Here is a 22,199-nt window from a genome sequence, read left to right on the forward strand (position 1 = left end):
TGTACTTCGTTTCTTAAAAACTGAAGTATGCTTAGTCTCTTTTTATATCCGAGAAAAGCACACCTGGACTATTGCCAAGCTATTTTATTTACTTCAAACTGTAATTACCCTCCTTTGATTGGTGACAAAATTGGGTGAAATTAGTAAAGAAAGACTAAATTTTAATTTGCTAGTTGTTCAATTAATTTTCTTGAATCTGAATTTTTAAATGTTTCAGCATCTCACATGCGCTTATATTTATCTGCACTTGCTAGAAGAATATTGTAATGGTGTAAGAAAAAAGTATGGAAGAAAAGCAAAGAAAATTATGGCTAGACAGAATAAAATTGTGAGAGCTTTCAATTCTCCCCCCCCCACCCTGTAATTACATAAGGATATTGACACCTGAGTTTACATTTTCAGGAAATTTTAATTTTTCTTACTTATGCATTTCAAACTATGTTTTACTGAATGAAACGAAAAAGAAAGTTTAAACAATGAAAACATCTCAGGAGGAAATCCATTATTTAGAATTGTACATAAAGGAATCCATGTACATACACTTAAAACAAGTTAATTCAGAATATAAGGCAACACTCATTTATGATGTTTGAAATGAGAACACTGTGTGCATAGTGCTTCCACCAGCAGTCAGGAACTGTAAACAAGAATTGTTAGTTAATTTTTACTGACTGGTTCAAAAGATAGACAGCAAAGTTTGTTAATTACAAAATGCTTTTTCTAAGTTAATATATCTGACCTCTGTGTGTGTGTATTAAAAAGCTGATGTTTGATGCTCTTTCTACGCTTGGGTTCTGTACACAGAGTTTAGGTTTTGTATGTACTTTGCAGCATTCATCCATTTAAGTCTTCACTCCTGATGATTTAACTGAAAGAGCTCCGTTAACATTGGAATGGTTTCCCCTATTCCTTTGCATCACTATCAAACTGTTATGTCTGTTATGAAATAAAGTATTGGTGGGTTTTTTTCTGTAGTTGTTCTGCACTCGGATCATACTTATAGTGTCCAGCATTCTTTCCAAAAAAATATTGCTGGCTTTACTTTGTGGAAGAAATCAGTCCCCTGGCTACTACTGACTGTGAAAGAAACAGGTTTAATGTCTGAATTTTTATTTTCAACTTATTTTTGGAGGAAAGCATGTAACATTTCAATGGGGTAACTATGTATGTCTGCTTTACTTTCATCCAAGCAAATTATGTTTCACAATCTTTTGGCAGCAGACTTGCTTGAGCTAATTAATTCAAAACAATATTTATCAAAAAGAACTTTTTTAAATAGGTATAAACATACTGTTATTTTCCACTGAGTAGTAAGTTGTCAAAAAATAAACTATATAAGCTGCTAACTAAGTTGAATTACAGAATGTGCTACCCATAAGAAAAGGTGGATTACCTTTGTTGGATGTCTGTCGTGTGTCTTTAACTGATACTACTCATTTCATTGTATTTCCTATCCTGCAATGTTCTGTTGCATTATTTTTTGTGGCTCCTGTTACAGTATCCTTCCACATGCTGTGAATACATAGTTAAAACAAGGGCTGCTTTGAAAGCAAGTAACTTTTTCTCTAAAAGTATCTTGCTGTCTAGTATATAATTCCTACTCAGCATTTGTTTGGTTATTTGCAGTTACAGAGTTCATGTAAATGCCAAGATAATTTCAGAACTAAAATGCCAAAACATTGTTCTGTTTCACATAGCATAAGGAGGCATAGGAGAGTTCACCACAAGCCATTTCAGAGCCCAAATCTGCTTCCATTTAAGTCAGGGACTGATTTCTTACGGCTTTCAGTAGGATGCAGTAAAATACATGCCAATTAGTTTCTCATTTAAACTATCTGGTTTAAATGAGTTCATAGAATTGGAATTCCCTGGCTTTTCCAAACTAACGTCCCTTGTGTGGAGTTTTGTGTATCATATTGGGAAGCTTTTTATAGTAACTACTTTATTAAAAAACTACATCTCCTTTTTTCTCCTTAATAATCTGATATCTTTATATGACAGTCTAAAATACGTGATGCTTACAAATGTGTTATGAAATGGCGATGCTGGAAACAAGAATAACAAACTTGTGCTGTTTTCTGCTACAGTTTTTAAGAACTGTATTTCTCCCTTTGAGTCCCAACACCACTCCCCAAAATATTTATTTTTAATCCCCTCATAAACTGAAGCAGACTACTTGCCAAAGCCAAGAACGGATCCTTTACTCTATGCCTGCATATTTCATTATGTTGCATAAATAATGCAAGTAAATCCGAAAGACACAAAAGCCACATAGCCACAGGTTGGCCAAACAAAGCAGCAGACCACAAGAGATTGGGCTTCAGTGCTTGAAGGTGTAAAAGCAGAGTTAGGTTTAATACAAGGCAAAAGTCTACACGATTCTGGTGGAAAATTTAGTTACTACAAAAGAAGAGGAATGATTCAGCTTGCCAGTGTTGTTGCACTGAAAAGAAAGATTGTACCATCCCCTCTTCCGATTCCTGGTCTTGGAAAGGACTCAGGGTAACTGACTGTAGGGGAAAAGAAATTTGAGAAATTTGATTCTCATTTGTCTTTGGTCATTATTCTCCTGGCTTTGCTCACTCCTAGTGGAATATCCCATTTTTTAGTAAGAGAGCAGGGTAACTGTCAGGATTTGCTATTAAATTAGGAAAAGACAAATTTCAGATTTCTCTAAAAGAAAGGAGAATTGAGCTTATATCTAAACAGGAGCATAATGCAATTCCTCATTTGTTTTGGATGGGGTTTAGTTAAAAAGTAGGTTATTCAAAAGACAGTGGAGGGTGACAAGAGGACAGGCTTGTAGCAGGTGAGTTTGTGCATGCTCCCATCTATTGGACATTCATTTACTAAACGAACTGGACAGCCTACATAACAAGCTTACTCCAAACCCAAGGTCTTTACCTTCATGCTTCCTACCATCTGCGGTGCTCGTTTTGTGTGTGATATTTTTATTGGCATTATACAAAACTAGCCAGGCTTTGCTCAACTAGATCAAAAGTACACCTTTCAGGTAGCTTCAGTCAAGTCACACATCTGTATTTTTAGGACTAATTGGTTTTGTTCAGATTGAGACCTAGAATTTAATATTATGACATATTACAGTATGCAATTTTGCAACCGACATAATTGAAAGCATTTTTCTGTTGATACTCATCAATTGGCATCGAGTTACAATTTCGACTCTGAAAGAATCCCAAAGAATCATTTTTATTGTTTTTTTTTCTTTAAATCATATGCAAGGCAGGATTGATTGCTTAGTTTGTACAGTTTAAGCGTAGTAAAGACAACTCGCTTGTTCTTAGGTTACCTATTGCGATTAAATATTGATAAAGGAAACAAACACCTTCCAATATCCTGCAAATCTGTGTCTTTTCCTTCTGTTGTCATCAACCGCATAGCTTTTGTAAGAGACCAGTGAAAGGGACAAAGCCTTTACGGACGCTTAAAAAAAAAAAAAAAAAACAACCTAAAAAGCAGTGGCTGATTTTTGTCTCATGCCTTGGTTATCTCATTGTGGTTCTGATGAGCTAGGTAAGTCTCAAACAGTTAATAGGTTTACAGGTCACTTCACAGAGTCAATGCCCTGGCATTTTATGGCCTTCTAATGAGCCATTAAACTGGAGAAGAGGTAATTAAATATGGTACTCTGGTACAATGTACACAGTACTGACTCCAGCTCTCTGATTTTAGGTTCCTCAGAAGACGATGAGGTCATTCAAGAAGGTCTCCTCAGGCTCAGGTCAGTCTTCTCTATAGCGTCTTACATGGCTGACTTTGTATCTATAAAACTAAAGTACTGCAGCACTCGTGTCCCACTGACTCAGATGTATTCTTGGGGGTGGAGGGGGGAATCATTATTTTGTGCACAAGCTTGATGAGTGTTCGGATTCTGTAAGACAAATAAACAATAGTATAAGGAAAGTTTATTTACAGCAACCCACCTTCAGATACCTGTTGTAAGTTGTATGAGCCCACACGTCTAGGAACGCTTTTGGACCTCCATCGCAGCCTACGCGCCGATGGCCGTACCCGTCTCGGTCGCTGACTAAAACTGTAACTCCTCGAGTTACTTCCACGCCGCTGTCAAGTTACAGCGCCGGCCGGGCGTTACCGTCACGCAGCCCCCTCGCATCGCGACGCCGCTTCTCTCAAGCGCAGCCCAACCGGCAGCGGTGCCCGCCCGTCCCGGCCTCCCGCGGCAGCGGCGGTGGGGTGCGGCCCTTCCCGGGTGCCCGCCCGCGGCGGCGCATGCGCGGGGCGGCGGGCAAGGGGGCGCGGAGCTCCCCCGCGGAGCGGCGCTGCGTGCCCGAGGGAGGGACGCTGGTCCCCGCTCCGCGCCCGGCGCTTCCCCGCGCCTCGTCCCGCAGCAGCCGCAGCGGGCGCTCGTCCCAGATAACACCTGTAAGCCATCCGTGCCCCGGCTCCCGTGCAACGGGGAGCGCTCGTTGCGGAGGTAGATAGCCCGGGGCTGGCGCTGGCAGGGGTCAGGTTTTACCTGTGAGCTGGGGCGGGAGGAGATCCCGTGTCACCGCCGGGCTGGCGCAGGAGGAGGCGCGCTCCGCCGGGATACGAACGCCGAGCCCGGACGCGGCTGTCCCGGGTGAGGGGACGGGCTGGAGCGAGAGAGCCTGAGGCTCGTCGTCCTGCGCCTACACCGCGGGGCGGAAAGCAGTGAAGCCGCACCGCCGGCCGTCGGCGCGGTTACTTCGGGCCGGCACCGGCGTGCAGCCGGTCCCCCTGCAAGGGCCGGTCTTCCCTGCGGGCCTTTAGCCCTGTCAGACGGTCTCCCACGACGACTGGCTAGAGCCTCCTTAAGCCCGCCGGGGTCGCTATCAGTTGCAAATCCACAGCTGAGAGACTGTTAATGTACGTGAGACCACATCCTGCAGCAGAGCTCTCCCAGTGGGTGCCTCCCGCGGCCTCCTCTCCTCGGATCACGCGCGGTATTAGAGCAATTTCCAGTATTTTATAAACTCCCTTCGGAAACCGCCGGCATTGCCGGCAGAGACCCAGGGAAGGCCGGGTGGACCGCGCCAGAGGAGCTGCGCGGCACCGACAGCCGCCGCGTTTCATTTCAACAGAAAACGTGCAAAACGCGTGTCTGAAACCACGGTCTCGCCGTCAATTAAAATAGCGGCGCCTGCAAACTGCGGCGCGATCCTTCGTCGAAGGATCCCTGCCTCCGTAACGAAGGCGGCCTCCGGGGAAGCGTACGCGCCCGCAGGGGTGACGGCGGCTGGCGCCTACCTCAGGTGTAACGGCTGAGGAGCGCCGGGGCAGCCGTTGGGGGGCTCCCGAAAACCGTCGCAAACGGCGGGCGGTGTGTGTGTGTGTGTGTGTGTGTGTGTGTGTGTGAGAGAGAGAGAGAGAGAGAGAGAGAGAGAGAGAGAGTGAGAGAGAGAGGCTCCCGCTGCCCCTTCGAACGGCATTTCCCGAACAGATCCGTCCTCGGGGACGGGCGCGGTGCGAAGACACCGTTATAAACGCGGTAACTTCATAGCGCTGCTGCACGTCGAGCAAATCCCGTCCGTTAATCGTCCCTAGGCGGTGGAAGCGACCCCGCTTTCCGAAACGAGCGCGAAGGCATGTCGCCACATTCCCCAGTGAAAAGAAACCGCATTTTCTGCAAGTGTTAAAAACAAAAAAATTAAAGGCAAAAGCCCCGCGCCGGGAGAGGGTTGCGGGGACAGACCCGCCGCCTCAGGCGCCGCCGCGCCCGCCGGCACCGACGACGGGCGCCGGGCGGGCGACGAGCGATTGGAAACGGGTCCATGTCCCGTCCCCGTCCGTCCTCCTCCCCCCGCAACACACACACCCGGGAGCGACACGGCCTCTGCCGAAAGAAAAGCCAGCCGGGCCGGTGGCAACCCCCGCCCTCGACCCGGGCGCTTCACGGCGGCGGAAAAGGGAAGGCGGTTTTGGCGCCCAAACTGTAGGTGAGAGGGTTTTGGCGGGAAGACCTTAGCACCGGCGGAGACCCCTGGCCTGGGGGTCGGTGCGGCCCCTGAGGGGCCGCACCGACCCCCAGGCCAGGGGTCTCCGCCCTGAGGAAGCGACCGGAAAGCCCCCCCGCCCCCTCCGCGTTAGTAAGAGCCGGTTTCGATAGAAACCCTGTAGGAAACACGACGGACGTCTTGTTCGGTCAAACACCATCGGGAGCGGCGTGCGTGGGTCGGCGCTGTCGTGCGTGGGGCGGCCGCGGCTCAAAGCGACCTACCCCCAAAAAAGTGAAGGGGGGGGGGGCGGCAGGGTCTCTCCGGCGCCGTTTCTGCTTTTCCTGTCTGCCCGTCGGCGAGAAATTTTGGCTGTGCTTTGAAATGGGAAGTCGCGGCAGCACCCCGAGCTCTGCTTTCAAGTGTAAAACACGAGTTTTGTTTCAAATGCACGCGGGTCGGTCGTTTGTTTGGCGGGTTTTGTTGGTGTTTGTTTTGGTTTTTTTTTTTTCTGTTCTGGGGTTTTTTTGGAGGTGGGTTCTTTTGTTTTGTTTGGGGGAATAGAAGAAACCAGTTACGACTTTAAAAGTTTTAGGAAGGTGACAAATTGGAAATCCAACACCACTGGTTTGGGTTACATAGTTTCAAGTGAGCTCTTTACTATGCATTTAGAAAGACAATGATTCCAGCTTCCTATAGTTGCCTCTACCAAAATTAGCATCTATTTAGCGAAATGTAAGGGTAGAAATATCTTTGTTTAATATGTGAGTTACTGCCATTAAACTAATTTTTCCACGAACTGGCTTATTCTGTAGGGCTTTTTCCACCTTTATCTTCCTTGCTCCCCCCTTCCCTCCCCCCGATTCTTTGCGAATGAATTTTTGGAAGGGTGTTAGTGGCTTGGGTTTTTGGGTTTTTTTTCTTTTCCCCCTTTTTCTTTTTTTTTTTTTTTTCGGAGAGTTCCCAGCTGGCAACAGCTCTCTACCTTCCACAAAACTTGAAAGGCTGATGTCCCTTGCAGGAAATGAATGAGTCGATAACATCTGACACCAGTGACCAGTCCAGTGACCCCAACCTTAATTCCACTAATACTGGAGGCCTGAAAATCTCAGTAAAGACCCTTTGCAAATCTCCCCCTCCATTTTACAAAATCTGCATTTATTTTGCAATGTAGGAACTACTTTGCAACAAATATCTGTACATGCATTTATTTACGTGGGGGTTGTAGCCTCATTTATTCATCGAAGAATATATTACACTGAATTTCCTTTTAACTGAAATTTGCTAAGAAGACATTTTTTCCATTTAATGAACTCAATCAACTCGTTTGAGCCTGTTTAACCAATATTCTAGCCTCTAAGGAATTTTTATACCAAATGTCGGTAGAATAAATCAATCTGAAAAAATAAAGACCTTTTAAACGGTATTAAACAGAATACTTTCTGTCTTTTCCAAGGGAGGGGCAGGGAGAGCTCGTATTTTATAAATGTGCCATTCTGCTACTAGAAATGTAGTCTTGGGCACTTCAAGTAAGTGGTGTAAGCTTTTTTTTTTTTTTTTTTTTTCAGTAACCTGAATTTCTTGTTCATAGCTGGGGTTTCTCGTGTGGTAAAATCTCGTGCATTTATTATATAGTAGATGTCGTCCTGGTCATAAGATCCAAGCATATAAAATTACTGGTGATTTAATATTGTAAAATAATCGCTATTGTAAAGGGGGAAGGAAGGTTACGAGCAAAAAGAAGTAGTGTGTTGCACGAATGCGTAGGGCAGGTCAGTGTAGGAAGTCGACCTCCACTGTTGAAATAACCTATAGGAAATTTACGGTTGAAGACTGCAAAGGAATTTCAGGATTTAAAGCTTCTGCTCCACTTGCCAGGCTGCTTGTATTTGCACACTTTTTGCCCACCCTCGCTTCTTTCTAGCAAAGGATCAAACTGAGCACCTTGGTATTTCACAGAGAAATGAGGCGCTAGCAGGGGAATTTACGCTTTCCTGAAAGGCAACAAAAGGAGTAAACAGGCCCATCGGGGCAAAGGCGTCCCCCTTAATTGGGCAGACTGATCGACGCCACTTCCAAAACAACAGCAAGTGCTTTCCAAATGCATCAACCCCTTGTATTCAGATTCTGCACGGATCGGTTTGTTGCTTTGGCTTTTGTTTGCGTGTGTCCTTGGGATAAGAGAGGATGCCGGGGAAGGGGGCGGGGGGGGGAGAGGAAGGGGGTTTAATAGGAAAGTAATTGAGCCCAGGTTTTAACAAGTTATAGGCAACGTTTAAAGGTTATACAATACTGGATGTAAAGCGAGGTTATATGCGAGTAGGTGGTGGTGAGAACAGAAAAGGCAAAATCTGATATTTTCATATCTTCATCTGTACCTTTACAGTGAAGAAGACAGGACAAATGGAAAATAAAACGGAATCTCACTTAATTGAGTGGGGGATACGTTTCTAAAAATATTTTTTTAAGTAAGCGTTTGGCCGTAAGTGCAGCAATGCCGGGGCTTTCGAGCACGTTGATAGCCGTGTACCTGTGGGAGCCGAGGGGGAGTGCCTTTGTAAAGGGGTGCGCTCAGGCTCCTGCCGAGCCCGTTACAGAGAACACATTTATTTTCCGAGTTGGATCCCCCCTCCCGCTGGCAGTGAAGGCTTAAAACAGCAGTCCCTCGGTCAGCGTTATTCCTCCCCTCTTTGTCTTCTTCCTCCTGCCTTTTTTTTTTTTTTTCCGCCTTCCTTCTCTCCAGCAAATCCTTTTCTCTGTCAGTCCTCCTCCTCCTCCTCCTCCTCCTCCTCCTCCTCCTCCTCCTCCTCTCCCTCGCGCTGCTGGGGAACAATCGCTGCTGATTGAGGTTCACTCCAATACTAGGCTTGAAAACTGGGCTCTTATTTAGGAAGTCATTAATCACATCCCCTCCCCCGGAAAGAGATGGCGGAGAAACCTGTGAAGTACAATTCCTCACCCCATCCCCCTCCAGAAATGTTTTGAAACGCTAAACCTCCGCACATTCTGGGCCGTATTAAGGTGATATCGCGTTTCCGGCGCGCTTTTAATCTGAATGCGAAATGAGTAACGTGCAGCAAAGGCGTCAGCGGCGGCGGCCGCCCGGGAGCCGCGACACACACACACACGCATGCACACTCACATACACACACACAGGCGCACACACGTGGGTAGGGAGAGGCAGATCCCCCCCCACCCCCCCCGGGTCGCGGGCTGTGCTGGGCACGGGGAGGGGACCCAGCTCCTCTGGGGCGGGCAGCGCCGCTGGGGCTCTGCCGGCTCCGGGAGAAGACGGTGCCGGGAGGCAGCGGAGCCGCGGGGGCTTTGGGCGGCTTTTCTTCAGGTGGAAACGGCGATCCGGTTATACATATGCCCGTATTTTACACAGACGGTAACGGAGCTGCCTCCCGACATACCTCGTGCATGTCTATACACACGTGTATATCTCATTTGTAGTAAGCGTCTCGCATCCGTGTGTGTACGCGTACCCCACCTAGAGCGTGCACCTCTACTAATCTCATCTGAGTGTCCGCCTCTGTGTATATTGGTTGTTCTCTGGGCTGTATCTAGAAACACACGGGTCTTCATACGTAACTCTGCATGCACGGGAGTGCAGAAACCCCAGAATAATACGTCATCTCGATTTCCCGTAAGGACGCGTGCAGATTAGCTGTCGAAAAAAAAAAAAAAAAGACGTGTTGGAAATTTCTTGTTCATTCATAAATTATTTTGGTGTGTCAGCCTAGTTGAAATGGCGATTGGCTACTCCTGCCTCCTGCCAACCCCTTAAGGATCCGATGTGAAATTAGTAGCAAGAAAGCATGTAATTGACCAAGTCACGTGTGCGCAGGGGGCCAGAAACGGAGCGAGAGAGAAGGGGAAAAATCAAAAGAGGGAAAGCACATTAGACCATGCGAGCTAAATTTGCGATCGTTCAAAATCAGGATGTTAGATTAATGCAGAAGACCACTTCGATCCACAGGGAAAGTTTTCATCTCACGAGTTTGGAGCAGAGGGCCCGTGGGGCAACATGGCCGAAGGTTAATTTTCTTTTTCTATTGTTTTACTATGATTTTCGCTCGCTCGCTCTCTCCCTCTCTCCCCCCCCCCCACCCCCCCCCCCACCCCCCTTTTAACCCAACTATGCATTACCCTTTTTTAGCAGCTCGCGCAAGGGGGCTTTCTCCAAACCCATTGTTACCCAGCTCAGAAACTGTTCCGTACCGCCCACACCGATTCACAACTTGAAAAGCTTTCAGGGGGCTATTGTTTGAATTGTTCCTGTTTGATTAAGCACAGTTGCAGTGGTGGGATGAGAAAACGGCCGTACACCTGTCCCAACTTTAATCGAAAGTTTATTCCAAGGAGGGATGGATACACGTTGGAAAATAGTGGTTTCGGCGCTGCATGTGCAATAACCAGTTGTGCAATCTACCCAATTTTGCTTATTCTCTCTCCTCCACCCCTCCTTGGTCGGCCTCCCCCCTCGCCCCCCGGTCCTGCGCCTTGCCGAGGAGAGACTAATTGGGCTGAGAATTTCTGTTGAGAAATGGGATCGGTCTTAAACCAGCAATATTCAAGTAAAGTATCGCGTTCCATGCTGTAATGTGGCTGAAAGATGGAGTTAAATGGAAAAATACACGTATGTACAGAAACGTGGGCTGCCCTGGGCAAAGAGAGAGGGAGAGCCTCCGTACGCAGTGTTTCCTCTCTGTAACCTCCGGTGATTTTATTTTTTTTACGTATTTCGGGGAGAAGGTTGTTTATTTTAAGATTTAGGGAAAAAATAAGCTCTTTTCGCCGTTCGCTTTTTGATTTTGTTTTGTTCGCTTTTTTTCTTTTTCCCTGTTTCTTCTGTAGTAACTCCTTTATACAGCGGCAAAAGGATGTTACCAAATTTAACTCTTTGCTTTGCATCTTGTCCCCCCCCCTTCCTTCTTTTTCTCCCCCATTCCCCCCCCCCCCCCCCCCCCCCCCCCCCCCATCCCCCGCCTTTGCCTCTTCCTCAGCAGGGGCGAGTAAAGGTGGAGACGAGCCCGGGAAGTTGCCGGAGCAGGAAGAAGAGGAAGAATCCCAGGTTTTGCACGGAACCGGCCATTGCAAATGGTTCAATGTGAGAATGGGATTCGGGTTCATCTCCATGAGCAACCGAGAGGGAAGCCCCTTGGAGTCTCCAGTTGATGTCTTTGTACACCAAGTAAGACCCATTTTTGTCTTCCATCTCAGCCTGCCACATTTGGTTGATCTCAGTGGGACTCCGGTTTCATGTGAAGAGAAGTAACCTCTTTTTCCTAGGTATAGATGTACCTTTTCCATAGGTACATCTATGATTAAAAAGTTGCCTTAGGTAGTGGTTTTGGTGGCAGCGTACAATTTGAGTAATTAAGGTCGTTAGATTGTGCTTAGTCTCTGTGGCCAGAGATTTGTGCAAAGGGATAACCTTGTTTCTTCGTATCTTCCTCCTTGGTTAGAAACTTCTCCCGTGCCTTTTATTTATTTTCAAATGCCACACGTTTCTTTTTAACAAGGTTTATTATTTGTCACCAGATGGATCAGGAGCAGATATGCCTTTCCTTGGAAACTGATTAAAATTAAGCTCGGAAAAGGATAAATAAATGTCGTTTTTCATTCAGATAACATTTGAATACAATTTTAAATGCTTTTCTTGTAAACCTCGAATTGCTTTTTAAAAGCTCATCTGAGATTAGTTAGTGAAATTAAGACATAATTATAGTGTTATTTTGCAGTAATTCAGACCTGAGAGGGTCCCTGTGGTGATACACTGAGGCGTGCATGTGGCTTGGTTGGTTGATTTTTAAATATTCCTTCCTAAAAAAAAAAAAAAAAAAAAAAAAAATGTTAACGATTAAGGAATCGGACCAAAAGCAGCGTCTCAGTAAGGCTCTTCGGGAGAGAAGGCGCCCGTGGCCGTTGTTCTTTTTATTAAGCATGGCAGCGTGAATGGTGGCCGTATTTTGAACGTGGAAGCTGGTATGAATGCCTTCACGCAGAGGAGTTTCAGATGCAAGATGCGTACAAAATGATAAAGTTAAGGGAACTTTTCCCAAGGTCTGTGGTGTGGTTTGTGAAGAAGGAGCATATGTAGACCTTCCCTGGTCCTTCCGTTAGTCTCCAGTTGCAACAACACTATTCTGAATTTCACCCATCTTCTCTGTGATCAGAGAACAGAAGAGTGGTATCAGGTAAAGAGACCATTTTGGGTTTGGCTAGGGCCATGTTAGGAAGGCAAAAAGGCATCTTAACTTTTTACGTGGTTGTCCATTTTCTATGACGTTTGCAATGACGGGGCATGGGGGGGGGTGTTCTATGATCATATAGTGACTCCCTTTTAATGTTCCATTTGATGGCCGGGCCTCATTTTGTGGTAACTTTCACCTGGCTTTTTTTAAAGAGTACACCTTTCATTAGGTTAATAAAAAAGTGACTGAAACTTGGAAAGAGTTCTGTGTCTGTGGCACGTTGCCTTGCTCCTCGCAGTGGTGGAGCGGGTTTCTGATCTTGCCCTCTTACGCGTACCCTGTGCCTAAGGGCCTGCACATCCGTATTAGCTGCTTGCATTTGGAATTATGTACAAAGTATAGAGTCCAACAGTGAACTTACTAAATTCTTACACTTCCTGCTTTGTGCTGGCACATGAGGTGCCCCCCTCTTTGCTGCTGCTTTTTCTTTTTAGAACTGAATGAATGAAATATTCATCAAAGAAGGAGTATTCTTCCTCCTGTTTTTCTCCCTTTCTACCTTTTAAAGTCATGAAATTGCTTTTTACAGTTCTATAAATTTATAGATAAAACCCCTTTTTCTTCATCTAATTTTGTGTTAATACATGTCATTCTTTCTGCTTCTCAAATAATAGAAGACAAACATTTGAGGATTGCAGTGTTGTTAATAAAAAAAAAGCATTTGGAAACAAAGATATTCTTAGAGCTGTGGAAATAGAGAGGTGTTGAACTGCATGATAACGTGATACATTTAAGTAATACTAGACAAGGTATGCTGTTCTATAATGGAAAGTAGTCACAGAAAATAATAAAAAAGTGTATGGTAAATTTGGAAGTCCCTATTCAGTTGTGTCCCCTAAAGGAGGGGACAAGAAGGAAATGTTAGACATGTTTTTTTACACTTCAATAATTACAATTTATCAATATCCTTAGGTTTCTAAGACCTATGACACTGTAAAATGCAGTGAAAAATAGCATGTTTCATTGCACATAAACTGTGTGCCTCAGTCATTTTAGAGGTAGGTCTTACTGAGTGAATTAGTGTTCTGCAATGGATTGCTCTTAGAACAAAGAAAAGATACCTTTCCACCTTTTTATGATGAAATCTGGGATATACATAAACTTCATGGTGACCTGAATCTTCTTTCCTTCAGTTAAAAGTAGAATTTTTCTGTTTAATGTAATGGGGAGAAGTAGTATCTATTTTGTTTCAGAGTACACTTTAGATAATTTATATGCCTATATAGAATGTTTTGTGTTAGCTGACTAGCTGACCAGTGGTAACAGCAGCAGCCAGAGCATAAAGATGTCTTTAAATCAGTAATGTTATTTAACAGTGCTGTTTGTACAACAGTCTGTTGCCTGAACAGTGACTGGACCCTATTCCTATTAGTTTCATTAATTTGAAAAATCTAGTCATGTGAAAATGCCTTTTCAAGGCAAAGATGTTAGTTTATTAATCTGCTGAAACATAATATTGCTGTTCAAAACTGCTTTGAAAACACTTCATCATATATTCGTGTGCACATAGTGCTGTGTGCATTCACTTGTTCTGCAATGTTTGCAGCTACTAGGACCATTTTATAGATTTGAACAGTCTAACCAGAGGAAAGAATCTTCTATCTTATTTAGTCCAGGTCCTGTCAAAGCTAGCTTGAACCCTGCAACAACATTTTTACTTCCTTATCTTACCTTTTCTTGGTGAGGTTATGCCCAGTTTATGAGATACTGCTATGAGCAAGAACTTACTGGATGTCGAGTCAAAAATTCCTGTAATAGTTTAAGCTCATTATACCTAGACTTTGGAGCTTGCAATAAATAATTTTGCTTTCATCTTGGAGTTTCCCCTTGGATGTGTGCAAATTATAGTCATGTTTTTCTAAAGTAAGTGCTTTGCTAATTGTATATATTGATATATTTTTAGGGGATGATGCTTTTGTTTGGGCTTCTCTTCCCCTTCACCCAATGAAAGTTCTGTTCATGAAACAGCTGCAATACTGAGTTTTAACTCTACCTTTTAAGTCCTTCCTTCAGGACTAACAATTTTGATGTATCTTCTCTGAACTACCTTCAGGTTGTTGTTACCCTTCTGGTAATGAGGTACCTAGAGTTAAATGCATTATTTAAGGTAGAAACACATCAGCTATTACATATGCGTGTGTGTATGTGTACAATGTAAATAGGGTACACTTACAAACGTCAACACTCTTGTCCTTTTTTAGCTTTATTCTGATACAGCTTATATCTTTAAGTCATGTGTTTGAGTCATTCAGTGTCATTATAAAAATTACAAGTCCTAAAAACTGTTTCATTTTTCAAAGACAAGCCATGCCCTATGCAGCAATGTGCCTTGTCCACTGTGTTTCTTTTACAAAAAAATGAAGAGTAGCAATGTTAGTCTTGTGTAACTCTTAAATCCAAAGAATGTGCACGTTACTGAATTTGGCTTAGTATTGTCATTTGGACTTTTAATAGGTTAGCATGGAATGAATAATATAGCTTGCTTCTCTTTTATGATGTGAATTCTGCACATAGTTATGTGTGAATAGCTCTTGTTAAATTTTAGAAAAAGATCTATTTGACAAAGGGTAAAACAGACTGGAGAGGTGAAGTGAGTGAAACCTTTTGTAGTGCCCATGAAAATAGGTCTTCATTGCTAAGAGCTAAGAAGGGCTCAAGCTTTCATAAAGTCAGAGAAAAGGATAATGCTTGTTAAAATTTTTTTGCGTGTTCAAAATTGTACACACAACGAAGATACATACAAGTTTTCTGGATGCTGGCAGTAAGGCAAAAATGCTGCGGATTCTTTTTGGCATGCATTTTGTTATGGACTATGTTATAAACATGTCTATTTTCCTTTGCTTAGCATGAAGCCCAGATGTTAAAGATGATAATGAAGAGTAGGGTGCTGAATGTAAATAATGCAATTAAATACATGTTTGTGAATATTAAGGGTTATAATTTTATGTTTCTGAGTAATGTGGTCTTTCATGATGAGGTGGATTGTTCAGTTTTGAAGATGTTTGTTGGGACCTGGCTCTGTAGTCTGAAAGTCTTACCGTGTTAAGGATTGATAAAGGATTTCTGAACTGGGACCTTAAACATGAGCCTTCTTTGGGATCCTCTTTTATGAGATGGGGAGAGGAAGGAAGGGAGGAGCAGCATGCAGGAGTTGGTGTATTTTGTTTTCTCATTAATAGGAACATGGTTGGTTTGCAATTTTTCGCTTTCATCTGAACTCTCTTACAGTTGCTGCAAGTTACTGTTACTGCAAGATTGGATAAAAATGAAAGAAAGCCTTTTTTTTCTTTCATTGAGTCCTTCTGCACTGCGCTATCATTTGTTGTACATTATAAATTTTGCTCTTATTGTTGCAAGTACCTATAACAAAAGGAGGGAAAAATACTGAGACTATTGTTATGATTGTAAACAGAAGAATAAATGGAAAATTAAGCATGTAAGCAGCATCTGAAAAGTCTTTCCCTTAATTAGACCAACCATCCTTTTTGATGCCTATTCTTTAGATTCCTAGTATTTTAGCCACAGTTGAACTACTTTTTTCTAGGATAAAGTTGGGCATGTCACGATACACTGAATGCTTTCTTATATTGTGACACATGTGATCCTGTGCTTTTGCAAGGATGCATTCATTCATCTAGCACATCTTTTCCATTACTGCATTATTAGGAGCCTGTAAAAAGCTACTTAATTGCTCAGGATAACTGGAAGTTCTGGAAGCAAGTGGGATCGATGTTACATTGCTCCTTATTGTTAAGTATGATGTAGCGATGCCAATTGGAAGTACAGAAGTCTCCATGCAGAGTATGCTATTACAAACTTGTCATCTTTGACATCTACTGTGGACCAGGCAAGCCCAGTCCTAATCAAAACAAAAGTTGCTAGCAGGATTTAGAGAGGGAAGCTGAGGAAGGAAGCGAATGGGGAATAAACATGTGTCTGCAGTGAGCATGTGTATCAGAGATCCGGCAGAGATCAGACCTTTGCTAAAGACGTGGGTGTCAAAGTCTGTTCACCAGCCTCGATGCACGTAGAATCTGTAACGGGTCACTGCTGGAGATTTGGAACCAAGCTTTGGCACACATCAGTTGTGTTGGAGCATACAGAGAAAACTGACTTTAAATTATGGGGACCATGGATTGGTGGTGTGGAGTGGTACAGCCTTGTTTGGGGATTTTTTTTTTTTTTTTAATTTATTTTGGCTACTAATTAGAAGTACATTTCAAGTCCTACCTATGGATGCATAGACAGATGGCAAAATTCCATTCACTGAGAGCTTGATGGTTTGAGATGGTTGTCTGAAGAAATTTGGCATTTAAGTTATGGAGCCACCATCTGTGGAAATACCTTCCAGATTTCATCTATTTACATCTAAGCCCAACATTACAGAGTATTTTTATCGATAGACGTATGTAGTATTTAACTACCCCTAAACGGCGTTGAATCAGATCATATTTGGCTGAAGAAATTTAAACATTAAATGTTGACTATCAGAAATGACAAGCAGCCCAAAGACAGAGGCCTGCAATGGGACTATTTTGTCTTAAGAGAGATTTCCCTATTTGGCAGAGCAGTAAGCACACCCTTTCCAGAGCATGCTATCCTTTTCTCCAAGACTAAGGAAGTTGTGCACAGGGGTTGGGATACTGGAAGGAAGAGGATATTTTGTCTGGGGCACAAACATAAGATATCAAAGCAGATACATGAACTGAAGCTAAAAGGAAATGAATTGTCAAATTGGGAAAAATATTATTGTTGCTTGTCCTGGTTTGCAACTACATTACTGAGGTAGTAAGTATACCTAGACCCATCCAGAGTTTTGACTTAGACTCTTTACAAAGTATACTCCTATGTAAATACTGTTTAATTCATCTTCCTTATGTAACCCATCTCAGTAAAGGCCCGTCATCCTTCCCCACTAATTATCAACAGAAGCAACATTAGGCCCATCAGTTTCTACAAAGGTGTATAAAGTGACAGTAAAGTTATAATTTAAGATCCTAGGAACCTAGAAACTGGAGAGTAAAGACCATTTATGATGTTTCTTAAACGAACACAAAGAAATAAGGATATACCATTTACATTTTTCATTCCCTGTATTCAAGGGTGCTTTTTTCCCCTTTTGTTAAATCAGCTGAAAGTTATCATGACTGATAGAAAGGTATTATGTGATGCTTAGCCCTTTCTAAGGAACGGTTACTCAGGACAGGTCTGGACAAGCTTTTGCTTGCTGGATATCACTGCTGAAAGCAGCGAATCCTTAAATTGCTTCTACATCAGCAGAGTATCAGTAAACACCTCTGCATGGAAGGTGGGGAAGTGCTTCTGATTGCTTGAGTGTATTTAGTTGGAGAAATTGGTGTCTGGCCTTTTCCTCAGATTATTCTGGTGGGTCCTGACTTAAAATGGGGGGTTAACTCCTTGGGATATGGCTAGAGGGAATTCCAGATGCCCACTCCACATACGGCTCAGCTGCTTGCAGAGCAGCTGTGGAAACTGCCACAAGTTTTACTGTCCACTGTATTAAGGAAAACTGGCACTGATTTTGATTTTTTTTCCTAACATGCAAAGCTTTAACTTGCAGCAGGTCAGCAGCTGCTCTGCAAGCAGCTGAGTTGGCTTTGCGGTAGTAGTGTGGTGAACAGGTGGAGGTTGAAACTCCTACAGCCACCCTTCTTGGTGGGAGTCCTACGGCCAAGATTTTACTTTTACACTTGGCAGCAGTGCTTCAAGAGCTTTTATAGCACTCTCCCTGTTGGGTGAATATAAGTGCTTGTGAAGCTGTATGGCAAACCCAGCTGGGGAAATTTTGGGTTTCGTATCTGATTTTTATCATTTTTCGTATCAGAGAAACCCCAGAACCCCACAAATAAGGGTGGGCACTGCTGGCACCATGGACAGGCAGCCAAGGATGCAAGCAGCTGCCAGGGTGAGGTGAAGGTATAGGAGGAAAAAAAGCTGGAAGCTACTGTTGCAAAAATGTGAATGAAACTGCAGTCTCCTCTGGTGCTAAATAGCAGAATATTGGTTTTACTTTCAGCAGGGGATAGAGACACAGCGAAAGTGTTAGTGACTTTTCAAGAAAAAGGGCACTTGTGGGTACTGGAATGAGTACAAGCATCTGAGCTTACCTTGGAAATGGAATGTTTCAGGCATCTTTTGGATCACATTTCATTCTTATATGTTTTTCTTTTTCTTGTTTTGTTGATTACAGTTAGGCTGTGGCATTGAAATACATTGAATCTCAATTTTAAACCAGCACTATTTATAAAACAAAAATAGGAATTTTTGATTTGTCACAATAATGTGTGTTTCTTATTTCTACACAACAAAAGTAAGTGTATTTATGGGGCATGTTCATCATAATTTGGATATATTTTTAGCAGATAGGTAAGAGCTTAGTAAATTAGTTGATAATCTGAAAAGTATAGTACCTTAATTATTCCATGTGTATAACTTTGAAATGTACTGATGTATTTAATTTTCAAAAGTTACTTGTCTGGGAGTATGTAGAATATCCTTGTTCTGTTATCAGTGTGGGAGCCAAGAAAATCACACAGATACTTTCTATTCAAAAGTTCTAATCTAGTACTAGAATTGAATTTTTTTGGAAGTAGGGAGGCTGAAAGGTCTGTTTTGGTTTTGTTGGCATCGTGGATTAGTATTTTTACGTATTAAAATTGTTTAACAGGTAAAATCTGAGTGAATGCATGTATAATCAATATTTGGAGTGTATGAGTTTGTCTAAAAAAATCAAAGTAATATTTCATGACTACTACAGATCTTACGATGCTCTGTTAGAAAACAATAATGTTATTACATTCATAAGTATGTACTTCTCATGAACATAGCTGATAGTGGCTTTCCTATCAAAGATAATCTGTTCCCAGAGAGGCTGCCTTCTAATTAGTCACGGTAATTTATAGGTATGCAGCATTGAGGGATTTTTTTTTTTCCTAGATTGCTTTTATTATTGTGCCACTTGAGGCTACTTTAACATTTGTGCTATAACTTTCTTTGTTTATGGTCATATAAGTACATGCACCAAAATAATCCCTGGGCTGAAACTGAGAGTAAAACTGTGATAGCCCTTGTGTACTTTAAGTAGACTAGAATAAGCATGAACCTGTATTTTTTTCAAAGTACAGGTGTCTTTAAAATCTCTTAACAGTGCATGTGTGCTATAATTTTTAAAATGTTTTATTTCATTTTACAACTGTGTTTTGCAAGCTAGTAATCAATATCTTGGTTGGGTTTATGGGCTATTTGTAATAATACAATCTTAGTGGAAATACGGTGTTTTAAAAAGCCTCTGCTGACCATGTGTAGTAGTTTCTGAATATTCTTAGACTCGTTACATTGGAAATACAAGAAATATATAAAATTTTTAATCTAGAATGTACCTAATAGACCCAAGCTGACTTCTATAGACTTTGGATTAGACCCACAACTACTCCATGTGTTTAACAGATATATATTGCTATTTTACCCTGTTTAATTACCTGGTCTAAGACACGTAGATTGCATATCTTGAGAATTAGCCATTGTTGACACTGAAGTGGAATAAGATCAAAGAATTATTCACAAACCTGTTTGCTACCCTCTCCTCCAGATATTAAAAACAATTGTACATCAGATGAATGGAAATTTAAGAATTATTTCAGTAGTAAAGAAAACCTCCTCCTCAACATAATGGAACCATGACATCCCTTCTTTTCTTGTGGGTATTAGAGACCTGATGGGCCGAATTCTGCTTAATCTTGTTATGTGAAGTGGTCTCACTGATCTGTGAAACTTACTCAATAAACTGGACAGCATTAGGAGTGGATTTTAAATCTCTTATATGAATGTTCTTACTGGAAGTACGTAGTTCATGCCCTTTTGTTTATGTAAGTGTGCTTTTTGTGCTCAAAAACTTCAGGGCTGTATTGTGATCTGATTTGTTCCCTGTAGAGTGCCTAAAATGTAGAGTAGTAAACTAGGGTTTGGTCAGTGCTGCTTAATTAAAAGTTAACTAAAACAATGCAACTTAACATAATGTGTATGCATGAACCTGACATTCATGTAACTTGTATATACTTTTCACAATACGATAATTTTTTGTACTGTGAATGTACAATATTTAATGTCTTACCTAACTTCACCTGACGACAAATCTGCCAGGCTGCTTTGATGCAAAGCTCTTGGGCTGATAATGTTGTGGGTTTTTTCATCTTCCAGTAGAAAAATTGCTCAGTCTCAAATCATTCCCTCACAGGAGGAAAGAGTGGTAGAAGAAGGATATGAAATGCTTCCAACGTGGAAAACAAAAACAAAAACCAAACCAACCCTCATCATGAGTGCAGGCAGATTCTGTTGAAGGGGAATGATGTTCCCCCTTGCAGTGAAGAAGTGCCTTGGGACCTTGAACAGCTATTCAGTAATCTAGAGACAGTTGGGGCCACCTCTGCAGGGCCTTTGATTTCTGGCAGGGGTAACAGGATGCGGCAGGTATTGGGAAAACTTCCGAAAAACTTTGTAAGTGCAGTATTGTGTATCTGTGTTCATAGGGGGAAGGGTGGAGATCCTCCTGGCAGAGTCCTTCATGATCTGCCTCTTTCCCCCGGCCCCTGTGTTAGCGATGTAGAGATTCCACACGGATATAAGGGAGCGCACTGACTTTTGGGGAGAGGGAAGTAGCTGAACCCTCTGTCCAGACAGGAGGGAGTGGACAGTTTACCGATTTGGAGGCATAATATGGTCTTCAAATATTTGTAAATGCAGTTAGTCAAAAAGTTTCCATTTCACCACACTGCTTAATAGCTCTTCACTACAGTGATTACATTCTCATTTGGCCGGGCCAAACCTGCTTTGTTTGTCTGCTTCATTGTTTGGTTTCGGGGGGGTTTGTGTGTGTGTTCCTTAAAGAAAGCATGTTACATTTGTAATAGCTGTTTTATATGAATCAAAATCACATTTGTCTAATGTTTTCATGTAGCATGTTTTGCAAAAAAATGTTTAATGGATGGGAAATGTAGGGTTAGAAGTTGACCCTGCCAGGAATGCATGCTGTCTTGTATAGCGGTCTGTGTGGCTGTAGCAGGCACACCAATTTTAACTTACAGGACTTTCAGCAGGGCATCCTGTTCTTTGTGTGTGATTCTGGTTTAAACACTATCACAACCTAGAAACAAAGATAAAAGTAAGAAAATTTTTTAAGTGTTTTTAATTGGTTTCAGAAATTAGTGATAATTGTTAAAGATAGACATTACTTGTAAGGTGAGTGCTGGGTGTGAAGGAGATGCCTGAATAAAGTTATCAGAAATGAAGAGTTTCTTCATAGAGAACTCTGCATGTCACTGTTGACTTTAAAGGACTAGTCACAGAGAGAGGACTGTAGATGATAAGGGAGCACAGTATTTCAAAGGCATGTTGTCAAGATGAAAATCATATTCAAGATTTTCAGGCAGAAATATAGTACATCTGAAGATAAAATCTTTGCTTACACTAATTGGAATAGGATTTTGTTAGTGTTAATGCTTTTGCAAACACTTAATGCAGCAGTAAATACCACGTCTTTCACTAAGGATCACTTCATTCTCCTGCACTATCATCGCTTCTCTAGGTTATCAGATTCTGCTCTTAGCAATGCCTTCTTTACCTCAAGAATTTTTAAAAAATAATCTAAACATTCTAAAATCTGATCTATCAGATTTGAAAATGTTCAAAATTATTAAATTCAAAACATTCCGGTTGAGAGGATTCCTCTAAATTTGATCTATGTCTACATTGTGTTCAGCAGAAATTAGCAAAGACTTGTAAAATATAAAAATGCATTTTCCATCTTATATGATGTCTTTGCATTTAATGACTAAACAACATTTTTGCAGGACAACAAATACTTTTCAAAATTAATCTGCAGTCTACTTTGAGCAACAAAATCTCTTTATATGTAATACTGTAATTGGTAGATGCAGTTTCCCCAAAGAATTTTTACATTACTCTTCATTAATTTATTTTCCTTAAG

The 22,199-nt window shown here is 42.1% G+C and overlaps 1 protein-coding gene across 1 annotated transcript in view; it reads left to right on the forward strand.

The window, feature by feature from the left end:
* Nucleotides 1-3,708: 3,708 nt before the first annotated feature.
* The window catches only part of LIN28B (lin-28 RNA binding posttranscriptional regulator B), an 87,599-nt gene continuing 69,108 nt past the window's right edge, over nucleotides 3,709-22,199 (forward strand). The window contains exons 1-2 of the mRNA XM_075747802.1: nucleotides 3,709-3,742; nucleotides 10,946-11,133. Coding sequence (XP_075603917.1) covers nucleotides 3,709-3,742; nucleotides 10,946-11,133 — 222 coding nt within the window. The remainder of the gene's footprint in view (nucleotides 3,743-10,945; nucleotides 11,134-22,199) is intronic.

Source organism: Balearica regulorum, chromosome 3, assembly GCF_011004875.1.
Source record: "Balearica regulorum gibbericeps isolate bBalReg1 chromosome 3, bBalReg1.pri, whole genome shotgun sequence".
NCBI classification, from domain to species: Eukaryota; Metazoa; Chordata; class Aves; order Gruiformes; family Gruidae; genus Balearica; species Balearica regulorum.